At 43.9% G+C, this 18,553-nt stretch overlaps 1 protein-coding gene across 1 annotated transcript in view; it reads right to left on the bottom strand.

The window, feature by feature from the left end:
• LOC143172196 (F-BAR domain only protein 2-like) overlaps positions 1 to 18,553 on the bottom strand; it is a 135,228-nt gene that overhangs the window by 13,526 nt on the left and 103,149 nt on the right. The window contains exons 18-22 of the mRNA XM_076361440.1: positions 18,117 to 18,220; positions 14,242 to 14,371; positions 3,269 to 3,380; positions 2,465 to 2,620; positions 59 to 191 (exon numbers count right to left, since the gene is read on the bottom strand). Of these exons, the coding sequence (XP_076217555.1) occupies positions 59 to 191; positions 2,465 to 2,620; positions 3,269 to 3,380; positions 14,242 to 14,371; positions 18,117 to 18,220 (635 nt within the window). The remainder of the gene's footprint in view (positions 1 to 58; positions 192 to 2,464; positions 2,621 to 3,268; positions 3,381 to 14,241; positions 14,372 to 18,116; positions 18,221 to 18,553) is intronic.

Below are 18,553 nucleotides of genomic sequence, written 5' to 3'. Positions count from 1 at the left end.
ATAGATATGAAATCTGCCAGAGTTCCTTAAAAAATTCCAAAGGGAAAAAAGTGTTTACCTGATACTTTAAAACATCCACATTATAATAGGATGCAGATGGATTCTGCTCTGATAATTTCTTGAGGTAGACAGTTATAGCTTGCATGTTTATCCAAAAATCCTTAGTACTGGAGTCACTTTGTGACTGATCACTACAAAGAAAAAGAAAGGTAGGAATCAGAAGGCAACACTGAGTTTTATTATTTCAGAAGTCTAAAAATTAAGACTAGATCTTTCCCCTTCTTCACTATTTCAAGCAAGAATTTGTTCTAATGCTTTATAACACATAATTGTACCTTCCTAAATATTAAGACAAATTAACTGCTTGTTGCACCTGGTAAAAATTCTCCTTCCAGGTTGTGGAGCAGTGAGTTTCCTCCACTGATGATCTGCATCACAAGATGGATTTAATGCCGAATTTGGATTTTACATTTAATAAAACACAATTTTAATACAATCGGGTGCCGTGAGAATGTGTGGAAGGTGGGGATGAAAGCGGTCTTTGAAAAGGAATGTTATCCAATTTGGAATAAATCCTAAAATCATAATTAGTTTTTGTTATGACATAGCTTCACTAATACACTGAATTAAGATTTGTGCTGTATGTGTTACCACACTTGCACGTGTTTATAGAGAGTGTAAGCTTTTAAAATTTTTTCAGTTAAAAGTGATTTTCAAATTATAAACAATTGTTTCTCAGATACTTATAGTTACATTCAATCTTAGTAACAATTTATTATATCATTTCTATATGTAGGTAAGAGTGCACATGACTGCAGAAGCAAAATCCTAGTTGGGACCTACTGGAGTACGAAAAGGTGTTTTGCAGATCAAGAATATTTTCAGCTCTGGTTGCATCAGGTTTATTTTTTAATAAGGGTGAAGCTTTTAAGAAAACCGATTCAGAAACAAAATTCAAATCACTTAAGAATCAAAGAGCTCCATGGATCATCTGTGGATACATAGAGGAACTGCATCCATCCCTAAGGAGGCATGCAGAGTGAAAGCTGAAAACGAGCACCTGGAACACAGTAAATATGACTGCAATGGCTTGAATGTCCTAGAACAGTGACTTATATACCAGTAGCCTGTCCATTTTCAGTAAAATATATAGATAAACACTTATCACAGAGGCCTTCCAAAATTTAAACAAATGAAACCAGTAGCAAAATCCTGCTGCTGCTCCACAACCAAGTGTAATTCAAAACAGAAATTCTGATGTCTCCACAAATATCACTCAAATTAAAAAGTTCCATCTCTATAAATACTAAGCAAATGACAGTCATTGCAGTATATGATGAAAAGTCAAATTATTACCATACAGGTTTAACTTCATAAATATCCAGTACATGCATCCTTTCTAATTAGAGGTAAAGTGTTACAGCACTCAGACAAGAATACTAGACATATTCACTTTTTTCCAAAATATAATTTTTCAGTATAATTCACTGTCAGATATGGCTCTGCTAACATTTCAGTTATAAACTGTCATGTCAAAGAATGATAAATTTAATTTTGTATGAATCATTCATTACATTAAGTATGAATGATCAACATGAAATTAAATACAAAAGAATGCATGCACGCGGTTTGATTATTTCAAGTTATTTCAGTAATTTCAGTAATTTAAAAAATGTAGCATCTAGAAGTGTTTAACTGGTTTTCAAATAATTTCTCCAATAAATGAAACAGAAACTGCTCAGCTGAAACAAATTATCTGCTTTTACAATTGTTTTCTTTTTTTTTTCCCCCCTGGAAAAGATGTCCAAATGCTGTGATTTCAACAATTATCCTACTCAACCAGCAGCTTTTTTTCTTAAGGATTCTCCTAAGCATGCTGCTATACACTTGAGAGATACAGTTATGTAATGGATCTGATCTACTCTAGAAATGATACAGCTTAAAAAATACACTAGTAACTGACAAATGAGATTAGGTGTAGCTCTTACTACTTGTTTTCTATTTAAGGCTACTGTTTCATAATTTAATCTTACCATTGTTACTACTGTATAAAGAAATCCATATGACAATATTAGTGTCCTATTTTTGACATCTAATTTTTCTCCATATCTGTAATTAGTTATATTGTTCATGTAGTTTGATTAGAAAAAAATGTTTGGGTTTTTTTTAAAAGAGTTTATTAAACCATTTCATTTATAAAATGTGTGTAAAAAACACAGCTACATTTGCAAACTATTTTTTATGGCTCCTGTTATATTCAGCATAAGTTTCAAGTCCAGTAATCACTGAAATTTTTAATGGTGGCAGTGGTGAGAAACTGAGCTAAACAAGATTAGTTCAGGAAATTAAATTATGTATAAGCAAATCAACAAGACTGTAGAGAATCCTGATTTACATATACAACAATTCACATTTTACAAATCATGTAGTTTACTATTATATTAAAAAAAATAAAATACAAAACCTGTATACAAGTTGTGCATTTGGAAGAATCTGCTCTAGTTTGCTTGTGTTTTTTACCCTGAAGCAGAGCACAGCTGGAGATGGGTTGCTGGTGAAGACTTTAATAATCCCACTTGGGAATGATACTGTCATATCACCAGTGATCTTCACAATACATCTAGAAGAGAATGAAAACATCAGTTTTATTGCAACTCATTAACTGACTTAACTAGTTAACTAATTAACTAACTCATTAACTAGTTTTAATACTAATTTTAAAGCAATCGCACTTTTACAATCTGATAAGCTGAATTCAAAACAGAAAATCAATTTCAAATGAGGGTAATGTGGCACTATGACAATGTACTATCACTTTCAACTTGGAAGTCAGGTGAAATAAGAAAAAAAAAGTTTAGCTGGTTAAGCATACAGTAGTATGGGTGGATATTTTTCAGGCTTTGAAAACATGGCACAACTATGCTTAGGCAAGGCCTAAGCAGCATAGCAAGCAATGTGACAGAGGGAATGAGGTGCTTTTAAGCTGCTCAAATTTACATGTAGCACCTGCCTGACTATAATAAAAACCCTTCTCATTTTCAGTGTTCTCATTGAACACATTTTTGTAAAGCAGGGATATATGAACTCCTAGTGGGATGCAAGCCAATAGAGAGTGATAAGCCACTGCTGTCACTTATATCAGGGGAAAAACCCCTGTGAAATCCCCCTTCTAATGTATATACATTTTCCCCAAAAATATTAAAAGTAGAACCAGTGTGTTTTCTTATTGTAACTTATTACATTCAAAACAGTTCACTATTTAACTAACTTTGTGGGATCTGCTCCTTTAAAGTAGGCGTTAACAGATTCAGTAAGGGCTACTGCAACAGGCAAGGTGTCCTGGTTTCCAAGGCTGACAGGGCTGGGACCGCGTGAAACACCTAGAATACATACAGTGTATAGGTTTAATTTTCAAAAAGCTTAGCAACAGATTTCAGAATGGTTGACTACACCTGTCATTTTTACAAGAGGTTACTACCATCAAGGTCACAGCAGAGTCTGAAGTATTACTTGAAAAGCACGTAGAAAAATATAAACATAGTACAGAACAATCACACCATCAAAACACTGCTCAGCAGCCTAAAAAAACAGGTCTATCAGTATGACATTTTGTAAATGGACAGACACAAGGAAATACATATGAGACAGAGGAACACTGCATTAAAATGGCTACTGATGAAACTGAAGTCAACAGATCCAAAAGAAATTGGATGTTAACCACAATACTTTAAAAAACCTCCCTATTATATGCTTATAGTATGGAAAAATGTATGATAAAAGTCACAGAAATGCAAAGAATTCAGTTACAGTATATATGAACATAAATGCACATACATTAATATTACCCCACATAAGTAAACTGTTGAACATTCCTTTAACTATTTCAGCCAACAAAGATTACAATTCCCAAGCAGAAATTGTTGGAGAAGTATTTTGCAAAGTTTTCTAATGTTTACATAGTAAAGATTCTGGGAGTACCTTGGAGGTACTTGGAAATGCATACCAGTTTACAAGAAAAACAATTACCAGGCCTGCGTCAGCCTTCACAGATGCCTGTGCCTACACAACAAAGTTCCAATGCATAGCTATAAAAATCAACTCAGACCTCAGCAAAGGCTTTTTGAAATGTGTATGTATAATTGACAAAACCGGTTGTCGTGGTTTAATTTCAGTCGGCAACTAAGCACCACGCAGCCGCTCGCTCACTCCCCCCACCCGGTGGGATGGGGGAGAGAATTGGAAGAGCACAAGTTAGAAAAACTCGTGGGTTGAGATAAAAACAGTTTAATAATTGAAATAAAATGATAATAATAATAATATGATGATAATAATAATAATATGATAATAATAATAATACACAAAGCAAGTGATGCACAGTACGATTGCTCACCACCTGCCGACCGATGCCCAGCCAGTCCCCGAGCAGCGGCCCCCCCGGCCAGCTTTCCCCAGTTTATGTACTGAGCATGACGTCACATGGTATGGAATGTCCCTTTGGCCAGTTTGGCTGTGCCCCCTCCCAGTTTCTTGGGCACCTCCAGCCTTCTCAGTCGGTAGAGCATGGGAAGCTGAAAAGTCCTTGGCTAGTGTAAGCACTACCTAGCAACAACTAAAACATCGGTGCGTTTGTTCAACTTTGTTCTCATCCTAAATCCAAAACACTGTACCAGCTACAAGAAAGGAAATTAACTCTATCCCTGCCGAAACCAGGACAATATCCACCCCTTATTCTATACCATCTGCGTCATGCTCAAGTCTCATATTTTCCAGTACATTTTCATTAATCACCACCCCCCTTTTTTTGAATATATATACACACACACACACACACACACAGAGATATCATTCCCTTCGTCTGTGGGCCATCCCTCTAAAATGTTCGGTGAGTTCATTTAGTCCATGACTTCGGGCTCCATCTGTCATAATAATCTTTCAGGGCAGGAAAAATGGAGATGGTATGTGGTGTTGGATTGTTTCATGTTGAAGTCAGTTCTGGTACCATCATCACTGTGCTTTGCTTGGTTTCACTGAAGTTATTCTTCATTAGTCTGGGTGATTCTTATTGTAATAACATTAGTACGGCATATAATATTATTAGTATGGTTAGTATATCTGTGTATTATTAGTATAACTATTATAACTATAATTAGTACTTAACATCACATAATTCAGATCATTGGCTATTCTCACCCAAAATCAAATCCCCCTGAGGTACACATCGGACTTCCCCATCCTTCCGCATTATCCACCAAGTGCACCCAGGTCCTCAAGCAAAAGCAATCCCACGGATGGGTTTGCCTCTGCCCGAGGCAGGAATAACCCAGACTGTCTTCCCCAGCATATTTTTTATGTGCACTACAGGGACTTTATTCCCATCTACAGTACGTAAAAGTTCTGACTGGGCAGGGCCTGCTCGATTGGCAGATCCCCTCGTGTTGACTAACCAGGTGGCCTTTGCTAAATGCGTATCCCAATGTTTGAACGTCCCGCCACCCATTGCTCTCAGTGTAGTCTTTAACAGTCCATTCTATCGTTCAATTTTCCCAGAGGCTGGTGCATGACAGGGGATGTGATACACCCACTCAATGCCGTGCTCTTTGGCCCAGGTGTCTATGAGGTTGTTTCGGAAATGAGTCCCGTTGTCTGACTCAATTCTTTCTGGGGTGCCATGTCGCCATAGGACTTGCTTCTCAAGGCCCAGGATAGTGTTCCGGGCGGTGGCATGGGGCACGGGATATGTTTCCAGCCATCCGGGGGTTGCCTCCACCATTGTAAGCACGTGGCGCTTGCCTTGGCAGGTTTGTGGGAGTGTGATATAATCGATCTGCCAGGCCTCCCCATATTTATATTTCAGCCATCGTCCTCCATACCAGAGAGGCTTTAACCGCTTGGCTTGCTTGATTGCAGCGCATGTTTCGCATTCATGGATAACCTGCGCAATAGTGTCCATGGTCAAGTCCACCCCCCGATCACGAGCCCATCTATATGTTGCATCTCTTCCTTGGTGGCCTGAGGTGTCATGGGCCCACCGAGCTAGAAATAACTCACCCTTCTGTTGCCAGTCCAGATCCACCTGAGCCACTTCAATCTTAGCAGCCTGATCCACCTGCTGGTTGTTTTGATGGTCTTCAGTGGCCCGACTCTTGGGTACGTGAGCATCTACGTGATGGACTTTTACAACCAGGTTCTCCACCCGGGCAGCAATATCTTGCCACAATGCGGCAGCCCAGATGGGTTTGCCTCTGCGCTGCCAGTTGCTCTGCTTCCATTGCTGCAACCACCCCCACGGGGCATTTGCCACCATCCATGAGTCAGTACAGAGAGAGAGCACTGGCCACTTTTCTCGGTCAGCAATGTCTAAAGCCAGCTGGATGGCCTTTACTTCTGCAAATTGGCTCGATTTACCTTCTCCTGCAGCAGTTTCTACAACTTGTCGCATAGGACTCCATACAGCAGCTTTCCACCTCCGATGCTTTCCCACAAGGCGACAGGACCCATCAGTGAACAGGGCATATTGCTTCTCATTTTCTGGTAGTTCATTATACATTGGGGCCTCTTCAGCACGCGTTACCTCCTCCTCTGGCAATATTCCAAAATCTTTGCCCTCTGGCCAATCCATGATCACTTCCAGGATTCCTGGGCGACTGGGGTTTCCTATTCGAGCCCGTTGTGTGATCGGTGCGACCCACTTACTCCATGTAGCATCAGTTGCATGATGTGTACAGGGGACCCTCCCTCTGAACATCCAGCCCAGCACCGGCAGTCGGGGTGCCAGGAGGAGCTGTGCTTCAGTGCCGATCACTTCTGAAGCAGCTCGAACCCCTTCATATGCTGCCAATATCTCTTTTTCAGTTGGAGTATAGCGGGCCTCGGATCCTCTGTATCCCTGACTCCAAAACCCTAGGGGTCGACCTCGAGTCTCCCCTGGTGCTTTCTGCCAGAGGCTCCAGGTAGGGCCGTTCTCCCCGGCTGCGGTGTAGAGCACATTTTTTACATCTTGCCCTGCCCGGACTGGCCCCAGGGCTACTGCATGAACTATCTCCCGTTTAATTTGTTCAAAAGCTTGTCGTTGCTCAGGGCCCCATTTGAAATCGTTCTTCTTCCGGGTCACTTGATAGAGAGGGTTTACAATCAGACTGTAATTTGGAATATGCATTCTCCAAAAACCCACGACGCCTAAGAAAGCTTGTGTTTCCTTTTTGCTGGTTGGTGGAGACATGGCTGTTATTTTGTTGATCACATCCATTGGGATCTGACGATGTCCATCTTGCCATTTTATTCCTAAAAATTGGATCTCCTGTGCAGGTCCCTTGACCTTACTTTGTTTTATGGCAAAACCGGCCTTCAGCAGGATTTGGACTATTTCCTTCCCTTTTTCAAAAACTTCTCCTGCTGTGTTGCCCCACACGATGATGTCATCAATGTATTGCAGGTGTTCTGGAGCCTCACCCTGTTCCAGTGCAGTCTGGATCACTCCATGGCAAATGGTGGGGCTGTGTTTCCACCCCTGGGGCAGTTGGTTCCAGGTGTACTGAACACCCCTCCAAGTGAAAGCAAACTGTGGCCTGCACTCCGCTGCCAAAGGGATTGAGAAAAACGCATTAGCAATATCAACTGTGGCATACCACTTGGCTGCCTTTGACTCCAGTTCGTATTGAAGTTCCAGCATGTCCGGCACAGCAGCACTCAGCGGTGGCGTGACTTCATTTAGGCCACGATAGTCTACTGTTAGTCTCCACTCTCCATTAGACTTCCGCACTGGCCATATGGGACTGTTAAAGGGTGAGCGGGTCTTGCTGATCACTCCTTGGCTCTCCAGTCGATGAATCAGCTCATGAATGGGAATCAGGGAGTCTCGGTTGGTGCGATATTGCCGCCGGTGCACTGTGGTGGTAGCGATTGGCACCTGTTGGTCTTCGACCTTCAGCAACCCCACAACAGAGGGGTCCTCCGAGAGACCAGGCAAGGTGGACAGCTGTTTAATTTCCTCCATCTCCAAGGCAGCTATACCAAAAGCCCACCGGTACCCTTTTGGGTCCTTGAAATACCCTCTCCTGAGGTAGTCTATGCCAAGGATGCACGGAGCCTCTGGGCCAGTCACAATGGGGTGCTTCTGCCACCCATTCCCAGTTAGACTCACTTCAGCCTCCAATACAGTTAGCTGTTGGGATCCCCCCGTCACCCCAGAAATACAGATGGGTTCTGCCCCTATATAGCTTGATGGCATTAGGGTACACTGTGCACCGGTGTCTACCAGAGCCTTATACTCCTGTGGGTCTGATGTGCCAGGCCACCGAATCCACACAGTCCAGTAAACCCGGTTGTCCCTTTCCTCCCCCTGGCTGGAGGCAGGGCCCCTCTAGTCCTCATCACAGTACTCGTTTCTCATTTCTTGTACGTATGAGTCAGAAGTTTCTTCATTAAGATCAAGAGTAAGATCAGCCCTTCTACTCTTTCTGGGGAACTGCCCGCTGGAAACTGGAGCAGCAATTTTCCTGGAAGAACCTCTTTCTGTGATTGTTTTCCCTTGCAATTCACGTACCCGTGCCCCTAGGGCTGAGGTAGGTTTCCCATCCCACTTCCTCATGTCCTCTCCGTGGTCACGCAGGTAAAACCATAGGGTGCCCCGTGGTGTGTACCCTTTATATTCTCTCTCTTGAGCAAAAGAACGCTGACTCCTAATAGCTGAGATACTGGTCCGTACAGGTGAGGAGTAGGACCTATCCTCTCTGAGTTGCTGGATCTCCCAGGACAGTTTCTCCACAGCCGAGACGAGGGAGGAAGAGAGACTTTCCTCGTATTGCCAGAGCTGACTAGCCAATTCATCCACTGTTTGTTCCTCTCCATCTTTCCAGGTCATCACTGCCAATGAATTGGCGTATGACGATGGTGAGCTCCTTACAAACTTCCGCCACATGGGTCGTGTGCACTTGACTTCATCTGGATCTTTGGATAGTTGTTCATTGTTCAGGTCATCATAAATCACCTCCAGCACAGCTAATTCTCTCAGGTACTGGATACCCTTGTCCATGGTGGCCCATTTGCTTGGGCGACATATGACATCTTCCTTAAAGGGATACCTTTCCTTCACGCTTGACAAGAGTCGCCTCCAAAGGCTGAGGATACGTGTCCCTTTTCCAATTGCTTTGTCAATGCCCCCTTCCCTAGAAAGGGATCCCAGCTGCTTGGCTTCCCTACCCTCTACTTCCAGGCTACTGGCCCCATTATCCCAGCATCGGAGCAGCCAGGTGACAATATGCTCGCCTGGACAACGGCTGAAATCTTTTTGTATATCTCGCAGCTCACTCAGGGATAGAGATCGGGTGGTCACTGCCTCGTTTATGAGTTCTTCCTCTTCCTCCTCCCCGATCAGTGGCCGGCTCTCCTCCTCCCGTTCTCGTGATGGCCTTCTCCAGGGTATTCATACAGTTCTTCCTCCGGTTCCCTTTCAGAAGCAGCTTCTTCCTCCCTTACTAAACGAGCCGACTTCCGCTTCCAAAACTTCTTCTTGTGTTACAGGGGCGACTGATACTGGCACAGGCTGGTTCTTTGGTTCAGCCACAGGGCGTGTTGCCAGGGTTGGAGTGGCCGCAGTGCATGTCACCGGGGTTGGAGTGGCCGCAGTGCAAGTGCATGTCACCGGAGTCTGAGTGGCCGCAGGGCCTGTTGCCGGGGTTGGAGTGGCCGCAGTGCATGTTGCCCGGGCTGGAGTGGCCGCAGTGCATGTTACCGGGGTTGGAGTGGCCACAGGGCCTGTCGCCGGGGTCGCAGTGGACACAGGGCCTGTCGCTGGGATTGGAGGGTCCGCAGTGCATGTCGCCGGGGTCGGAGTGGCTGCAGGGCCTGTCACCGGGATTGGAGTGGCCGCAGTGCATGTCGCCGGGGTCTGAGTGGCCTCAGTGCATGTCGCCGGGGTCTGAGTGGCCGCAGTGCATGTTGCCGGGGTCTGAGTGGCTGCAGTGCATGTCGCTGGGGTCTGAGTGGCCGCAGAGCCTGTCGCCGGGGTTGGAGTGGCCGTAGGGCGTGTTGCCCGGGTTTGAGTGGCCGCAGGGCCTGTTGCCGGTGTCTGAGTAGCTGCAGTGCATGTTGCTGGGGTTGGAGTGGCCGCAGGGCCTGTTGCCGGGGTCGGAGTGGCTGCACGGCATGTCGCTGGGGTCAGAGTGGCCGCAGGGCGCGTTGCCCGGGTCTGAGTGGCCGCAGTGCGTGTCGTTTTACTGTCAGAGCCAGAGACCTTCCCTTCCCTTTGAGGGCACTGAATGGTGTTGAACAGGGCTCGGTAGGCATGGGCCAGGCCCCAGCACGTTGCAATGATCTGCATCTCTCTGGAGTTGCCAGGGTGACAGCATACTTTGTCCAAATATTCTACTAACTTTTCAGGATTCCGCACTTGCTCTGGGGTGAAGTTCCAAAACACTGGGGGTGCCCATTGGCCTAGGTACTTGCCCATCTTGTCCCACACACCCTGCCACTCATAATTATTCAGCCTTGGGGCAGATCTCTGGATGATATTCTTAAATTGCTTACCAACTTTAGACAAAACCAAAACAATATTCCCAAGAAGTATTAATAGAAGTATCTTAACTGCCCAAGGCTGTTCAAAATACTGAAAAATTACTGTAATGAAGGAGGAAACATTATAGAAGAAGGTAGTGACCCTGCCATTCTGTATTTCCTCCGTAAAAAAACTCTCAGAAAAGTTACTGCAATTGCTAGTTGTCTCCACGAAATGGTCTCCGTGGTACAGTAACGGCTTCATTGCGAAATTTACATACCACACTAACGTCAAGGTCAATGTTCTAAAAACAAACCTCACAAGCGAGACATTACTATTCACTGCAGACCACAGCAAACTGCAAAACCCAACACCAATCTTTAACATGTACAGCAGGAAAAAGAGCGCGATGCAGATTATACAAATCAATATTGAGAACAGAGAAACCAACATTGTGACCCACAACTACTAACAGATATAAGTTCTTTAATACACTCCGGTTAACCTGTTATTATCTCAAACCCTTCGAGCCCCACGTTGGGCGCCAAAAAGGACTGTCGTGGTTTAATTTCAGTCGGCAACTAAGCACCACGCAGCCGCTCGCTCACTCCCCCCCTCCCCCGGTGGGATGGGGGAGAGAATTGGAAGAGCACAAGTGAGAAAAACTCATGGGTTCAGATAAAAACAGTTTAATAATTGAAATTAAATGATAATAATAATATGATAATAATAATAATAATACACAAAGCAAGTGATGCACAGTACAATTGCTCACCACCCGCCGACCGATGCCCAGCCAGTCCCCAAGCAGCGGCCCCCCCGGCCAGCTTTCCCCAGTTTATGTACTGAGCATGACGTCACATGGTATGGAATGTCCCTTTGGCCAGTTTGGCTGTGCCCCCTCCCAGCTTCTGGTGCACCTCCAGCCTTCTCAGTCGGTAGAGCATGGGAAGCTGAAAAGTCCTTGGCTGGTGTAAGCATTACCTAGCAACAACTAAAACATCGGTGCGTTATCAACTTTGTTCTCATCCTAAATCCAAAACACTGTACCAGCTACTAGAAAAGAAATTAACTCTATCCCTGCCGAAACCAGGACACCGGTTGTCATGGGATTTTACTTTTCAGTAGTGTTTTATATGTGTACTGAATATAAAAGACAATACTGGAAAGTTCTATCTTTTTATTAGTGCGGTAACATAGTGGAGAGCATCTTACTAATTTTTTGTACCACTGCTGAAACAGTCTGTATCACATGCCTGCTGCAAGCTCTCAGAGGGACGGGATATCACAGAGCTGTGCCAAGGTGGACTCGCTGTATCTCAGGCTGCAGTCCAGCTCACAGGTCCAGTTCTAGGACCTTCATCAGCGCCAACAAATCTGGCTTTGATGCCCTGCCACTTGCCTCAGCCCTGCCACTTGCCTCAGCCCCAACCACTGTTAACAGCCCTTCAGCTGTGCTGACTCAAGAGCTAATGACACAACCATGCAAACAGTTGCATTGACACACTCGAGGAGGTTGCCAAACTGCAGAATAAAAGACTGCATCATTGGCCATAAAAAGGGCAAATAAGTAAGTCTGATCAAATGGTTTTAGTTCAGTTTAAGAACAATGATTCAGGTAATTTTAATATTGGCTAAACTGCTGTCATAAAAATAAAATGTATTAAAAATATCTTTATTATCTGTATCTTCAAAGCTTTGTATTATTTAGAAATATAGAAATGGTTTTATCTACTTGTCTTATGAGAATAAGGATTGTCACAGTAAAAATATATTCCCTTTCTTCCAAGAAAGTAGTAATGACAAACTGAATAAACAAGACCAATTTTCAGCTTGTCTTGGGGGGGAATAGATGGAAGATTATGTTGTATAAAAGTGGTTATATCAAGTTTTGGTGACTTCAGCAACATATAACTTGTTAAGTAGTTGAGCTTTCAAGCTACTTGTATCTGCTAGACACCATAAATAGCTGGAGAAATTTGTTTCAAAAGAAATACAATATTATTAGCTGTAGTGCATTAGGATGATTAGTTAACATGTAAATCTGCTTCTAGTACAATATCTGGTGGTGTCTCACAAAGCTTTTCAATTGTAGGAAGTGTTCCAATCAAAAGATCATCCTCTATTACGTTTAAATGAAACAAAACATTGCAAGAAAACAAAATATTTCAAGCAAAAATAGATGTTATAGATGTTAAACAATTTAATATATGAAAAAATACTTTGCAAATGAAAACAAGGCTAAAGCATAAAAGAAATTCAATTATGCATGCCTACAAGTTCACTTGGAACAAGATAATTATAGTCAACTCTCCATTATTCAGAACAAATGGGGTAAGGGAAACACTGGATTGTGCAAAAGCCAAAAGAATACAGACAGTAGTGCAGAGTATATCCTCATGCCCCAAAATCAATCAGCCGTCTGCACTACCCTTCCCAGCTCTCCAGGACTATTTAATTCATACAATCAGTGCAGATGGAACTGGCCTTGTTTATTTTTGCTAGGCCAGGTTAATAACCATGTCAAACCTTGGTGTCAAGCACATACCTCCTTACCTCCTCCCTCACCTCACGATTTCACTCTGTCACTGTCTCCAATAACACATACACACAGAGCTGGGGCTATTGATGCTGCTGCCACCAACTTCTGGTTCCTTGGCACCAGTGCTGATGCCTGAGGAAGTGAGCCTGGATGGACTCTGGCAACCAAAATATCAGTTATCTTTCTATGATGCTTCTCAGCATTTGGGAAACTGGTGGACACTGAACTGTGCCAGCACTGCAGCAGCTAAGGCTAGGCAGACCTTACTAGCTTTGGTCCTGCACAGGGTGGAAACAGCTGCATTGCTTTCAATGCAGAACTCCCTAGAAGCTGTGCAGATGTCTTCTGAGGTGCTGAGCCTGGGTGAAGTATCCTTGGCATCAGTAACATTCATAGATAACTGAGTGTTAACTCAAGAGTCTGATTTAACTTGGGACTAAAAGTGGTAATAGTGTTCAGGAATGAAATACTTCAATTCTGCTAAAGAAACAGGTTAAAATGTCTTTAAAAAAAACACAAATAAACCCCCCCTCCCACAAGTCTCCTTTGTTATTTGTTATAATCAAATATCATAACTGAAGGACTTGACTTTAAAAACACGAGAAAACCTTCTGAAATTAGTGGCAGCACCGGAAGACTGATTTGCTTTTCATCTTTATTGTTTGGTTGGTTGTTTTGCTTTTATTAAACACCTCTGTTTAGCTTATATACTTCACTAACTTGAAGAAAAAGATGCATTAGTTCCATTTTTTTTTTTTTGAAACTGCAATTACAGGATAACAAACAAAATAAAAATAACATAAAAAGAACTCAATTTTATGAACATTTATATTAATTCAAATTTATCACTATCCCAAAATATTTCTGTACCTATACAATAACATCTTCTGAACAAATACATGATAACATTGTGCTTGATGAATGGATATACAAGCACACCAAATACAAATTCATGGAATATTTGAATTTTCAAAAATATTTCACTAAAGAACATGCCATAACTGGAACTATGGTCTAACCTAGTCAAAAACACTGTCCTGTCTCTCAGTATCATTTAGAAGCAGGTATTGCAAAGGATGCTTGAAGTACCTAGACTGGACTCACATATGGAACAACTAACTCCAAGGAATGGTTTTCCTAACAGGTGGAACTCAGTGGCAGAAATATACCATTTCTAAAATGAGTTAAAATGGTTAATTTAACTTACCAACTGTAGGTGTGTTTGCTGCACTGAGGGAAGCAGATGAGGATATTGAGGAAATGCTCTCTGCATGTGCCAAGGGAGCTGCAGGTGGCAGACTTGAGTTAGAGGTCAATGGAGGGCTGAATGGCCTAGGCTAAACACAAGAGATCACAAGAGTATTAGAGAGACAGAAAGTGGTTTTAAAAAGATGAAAAAAGACTGTAAATAGAAGAGTTCTTCATTTCATTCCCCAATCAATTTCATAGTGTTTCTCAACATATTTCTTTTAATGCTTTATCTATCCCAGTTTTTAGTGTAAAACAGAACCCACATTTTCTATGGGAACCAATTCCATTATTTCATAGCTTATCATTATTAATTTTTTTGCCTGGGTAGTTAAGTCTAATGTATATGATTATGTAACAGCCTGTCAATAATTGCACTATAACACAGTAGCAGAACCTAAGCCTACAGCCCTGTATATGTGTGCAGAAAATGTGGATTTTCAGAGCTAAAGGAGAGCTACTAACAAACTGGAAGTGAGTCCAGCAGAGGGCAACTAAAATAGAATCACAGAATCATAGAATCGTTAAGGTTGGAAAAGACCTCTAAGATCATCGAGTCCAACCATCAACCTAACACCACCATGCCCACTAAACCATGTCCCTAAGTGCCTCATCTACTCGTCTTTTAAATACCTCCAGGGATGGGGACTCCACCACTTCCCTGGGCAGCCTGTTCCAATGTTTCACCACTCTTTCAGGAAAGAAATTTTTCCTCACATCCAATCTAAACCTCCCCTGCCGCAACTTGAGGCCATTTCCTCTCGTCCTATCACTTGTTACCTGGGAGAAGAGACCAACACCCACCTCACTACAACCTCCTTTCAGGTAGTTGTAGAGAGCGATGAGGTCTCCCCTCAGCCTCCTTTTCTCCAGGCTAAACAACCCCAGTTCCCTCAGCCGCTCCTCATAAGACTTGTTCTCCAGACCCCTCACCAGCCTCGTTGCCCTTCTCTGGACACGCTCCAGCACCTCAACGTCCTTCTTGTAGTGAGGGGCCCAAAACTGAACACAGTATTCGAGGTGCGGCCTCACCAGGGCCGAGTACAGGGGGACCATCACTTCCCTAGTCCTGCTGGCCACACTATTTCTGGTACAAGCCAGGATGCGATTGGCCTTCTTGGGCACACTGCCAGCACACTGCCGGCTCATGTTCAGCCGGTTGTCGACCAACACCCCCAGGTCCTTTTCCGCTGGGCAGCTTTCCAGCCACTCTTCCCCAAGCCTGTAGCGCTGCATGGGGTTGTTGTGGCCGAAGTGCAGGACCCGGCACTTGGCCTTGTTGAATCTCATACAGTTGGCCTCGGCCCATCCATCCAGCCTGTCCAGGTCCCTCTGCAGAGCCTTCCTACCCTCGAGCAGATCAACACTCCCGCCCAACTTGGTGTTGTCTGCAAACTTACTGAGGGAGCACTCAATCCCCTCATCCAGATCATCGATAAAGATATTAAACAAGACCGGCCCCAGTACTGAGCCCTGGGGAACACCGCTCGTGACCGGCCGCCAACTGGATTGAACTCCATTCACCACAACTCTCTGGGCCCGGCCGTCCAGCCAGTTTTTGACCCAGCGCAGAGTACACCTGTCTAAGCCGTGAGCCGCCAGCTTCTCTAGGAGAATGCTGTGGGAGACGGTGTCAAAGGCCTTCCTGAAGTCCAGGTAGACCACATCCACAGCCTTTCCCTCATCCACTAGGCGGGTCACCTGGTCATAGAAGAAGATCAGGTTGGTCAAGCAGGACCTGCCTGTCATGAATCTGTGCTGGCTAGGCCGGATCCCCTGGTTGTCCCGCTCATGCCTTGTGAGCGCCCTCAAGATGAACCGCTCCATAATCTTCCCCGGCACCGAGGTCAGGCTGACAGGCCGGGAGTTCCCCGGATCCTCCTTCCGGCCCTTCTTGTAGATGGGCGTCACATTGGCAAGCCTCCAGTCATCCGGGACCTCCCCCGTTAACCAGGACTGCTGATAAATGATGGAGAGTGGCTTGGCGAGCACCTCCGCCAGCTCTCTCAGCACTCTCGGGTGGATCCCATCCGGCCCCATAGACTTGTGAGCATCCAGGTGGCGTAGCAGGTCATTGACTGCTTCCTCTTGGATTATGGGGGGTTCATCCTGCTCGCCATCCCTGTCTTCCAGCTCAGGGGGCCGAGTACCCTGAGGATAACTGGTCTGCCTGTTAAAGACTGAGGCAAAGAAGGCATTGAGTACCTCAGCCTTTTCCTCATCCTCGGTGACAATGTTCCCCCCTGCATCCAATAAGGGATGGAGATTCTCCTTAGCTCTCTTCTTGTCATTAATATATTTGTAAAAACTTTTTTTGTTGTCTCTAACGACAGCGGCCAGATTGCGTTCTAGCTGGGCTTTTGCCTTTCTCATTTCTTCTCTGCACGACCTAACGAGATCCCTGTACTCTTCTTGAGTCGCCTGCCCCTTCTTCCACAAGCGGTAAACTCTCCTTTTTTTCCTGAGTCCCAGCAAGAGCTCCCCGTTCAGCCAGGCCGGTCGTCTTCCCCGCCTATTCTTCTTACGGCACATGGGGACAGCCTGCTCCTGCGCCTTTAAGACTTCCTTCTTGAAGATCGTCCAGCCTTCCTGCACCCCTTTGCCCTTCAGGACTGTCTCCCAAGGGACTCTCTCAACCAGCGTCCTGAACAGGCCAAAGTCCGCCCGCCCTCCGGAAGTCCATGGTTGCGGTTTTGCTGGCCCCCCTCCTTACTTCACCAAGAATGGAGAATTCTACCATTTCATGGTCGCTAAGCCCAAGACGGCCTCCGACCACCACATCTCCCACCAGTCCTTCTCTGTTTGTAAAGAGCAGGTCGAGCGAGGCACCTCCCCTGGTAGGCTCACTTACCAGCTGTGTCAGGAAGTTGTCTTCCACACACTCCAGGAACCTCCTAGACTGCATTTCTAGACCAAGATTTCTTGGTCTAAGAGCAATTCCTACAATTTTGTATTGGAATGAGAAAAGAATCTCAAAATGAACCCTATTCTGACCTTATAACATTACAGAAAAGCAAAAGAGTTAAACAATGTTTCAGTTTTGTCAAAGCATAAGACCAGAATTTTGTCCATAACGAGAATATGGTGAAAGTATCTTGCTACTTTGAAAGACAGTAAGAGGATCTTACCACGGTAAAATTTTTCCAAGTCAGTAAGTCAAATGAAACCTAAAGAATCATAATATTCATAGAAGAGGTTAAGCATGGCTTGGTCTGATATGCTCTCTGGGTATTTGCATTCTTTGTCACATTCCTTATCAGCAGGTGGACCTGCACTGCAAGCAGTCAGCAGAGATGCAGGCAGCGTGCAACCTCTCACTATCCGGATGGGCAGCTGCTGCAATCTGCCACCTCCCTTCTCCACCAACCAGCATCAAGGGCAGGGCGAAGTCACAGCAGGGCTACTTGTGTCAACACACAACTGATAAAGATCTACTTAATGCCAGTCATTCCCCAAAGCTTTGGTGATATCCCTAAATCAATGGAGTTTTGTTAATAACTTCGCTAGTATTTCACATTTTGAAAACTTTAATCCCACACATATGCTATCCTTTAATTTTTCAAGTTATTGATTTGTTCAATTAAAAACATTCAGCTGATGCAAAATTTATGTTTTGGACCTTTTTAGTTCAGTTAAGAATTATTTTGTTATAGTAACATGTTTATCATGAACAACTTCCATGCCTATCTAGCAATGGTGAAAATCTGAGTATGTGATTCCTTGAACATTGGCTGGAAAGTAACTCCACTGTAACAGGGTAAATGATATATATCTGAAATTGAGTTACAATGGAGAACTAAAAAACCAAAACAAAACAAAACAATCAATACATACTATTTCATTAATTCCACTAAGTTTCCCTGTAGACAACTTTGGTCTTGAAGCGGGCCTTGGAGGGGGTACAATGGTGCCTACAGAAAGAGGAGTTGTGGGCCTTGCTGAAAGAAAGCAAATTTAAGGAAATCAATATTAGAAAGGTCACACTGAACATAAATATGTACTCACTTGAATAGAATAACTGGCAGTTATGCTTTTATTAAAAGTTCCTATTTTACAAGCTCCATTTTGTAAGATTTACCACTAATCATAAATGTTTTTAAAATAGGGCCATGTGATACCCTAAGAAGTGACTCTAAAAATGGCATCACGGGCTTTCTCATTGCTCTCAAATGATTTTATACTAACTATTCTCAGAGGTTTGTATGTAAAAAGATGGTTTTACCTGAGTTCCCTTTTGTGTATAGTCTATATGGATTCAGAATACAGGACAG

Source organism: Aptenodytes patagonicus, chromosome W, assembly GCF_965638725.1.
Source record: "Aptenodytes patagonicus chromosome W, bAptPat1.pri.cur, whole genome shotgun sequence".
Taxonomy (NCBI): Eukaryota; Metazoa; Chordata; class Aves; order Sphenisciformes; family Spheniscidae; genus Aptenodytes; species Aptenodytes patagonicus.
The sequence above is the reverse complement of the archived record's forward strand: the minus strand, read 5'-3'. Positions and strand labels throughout refer to the sequence as shown.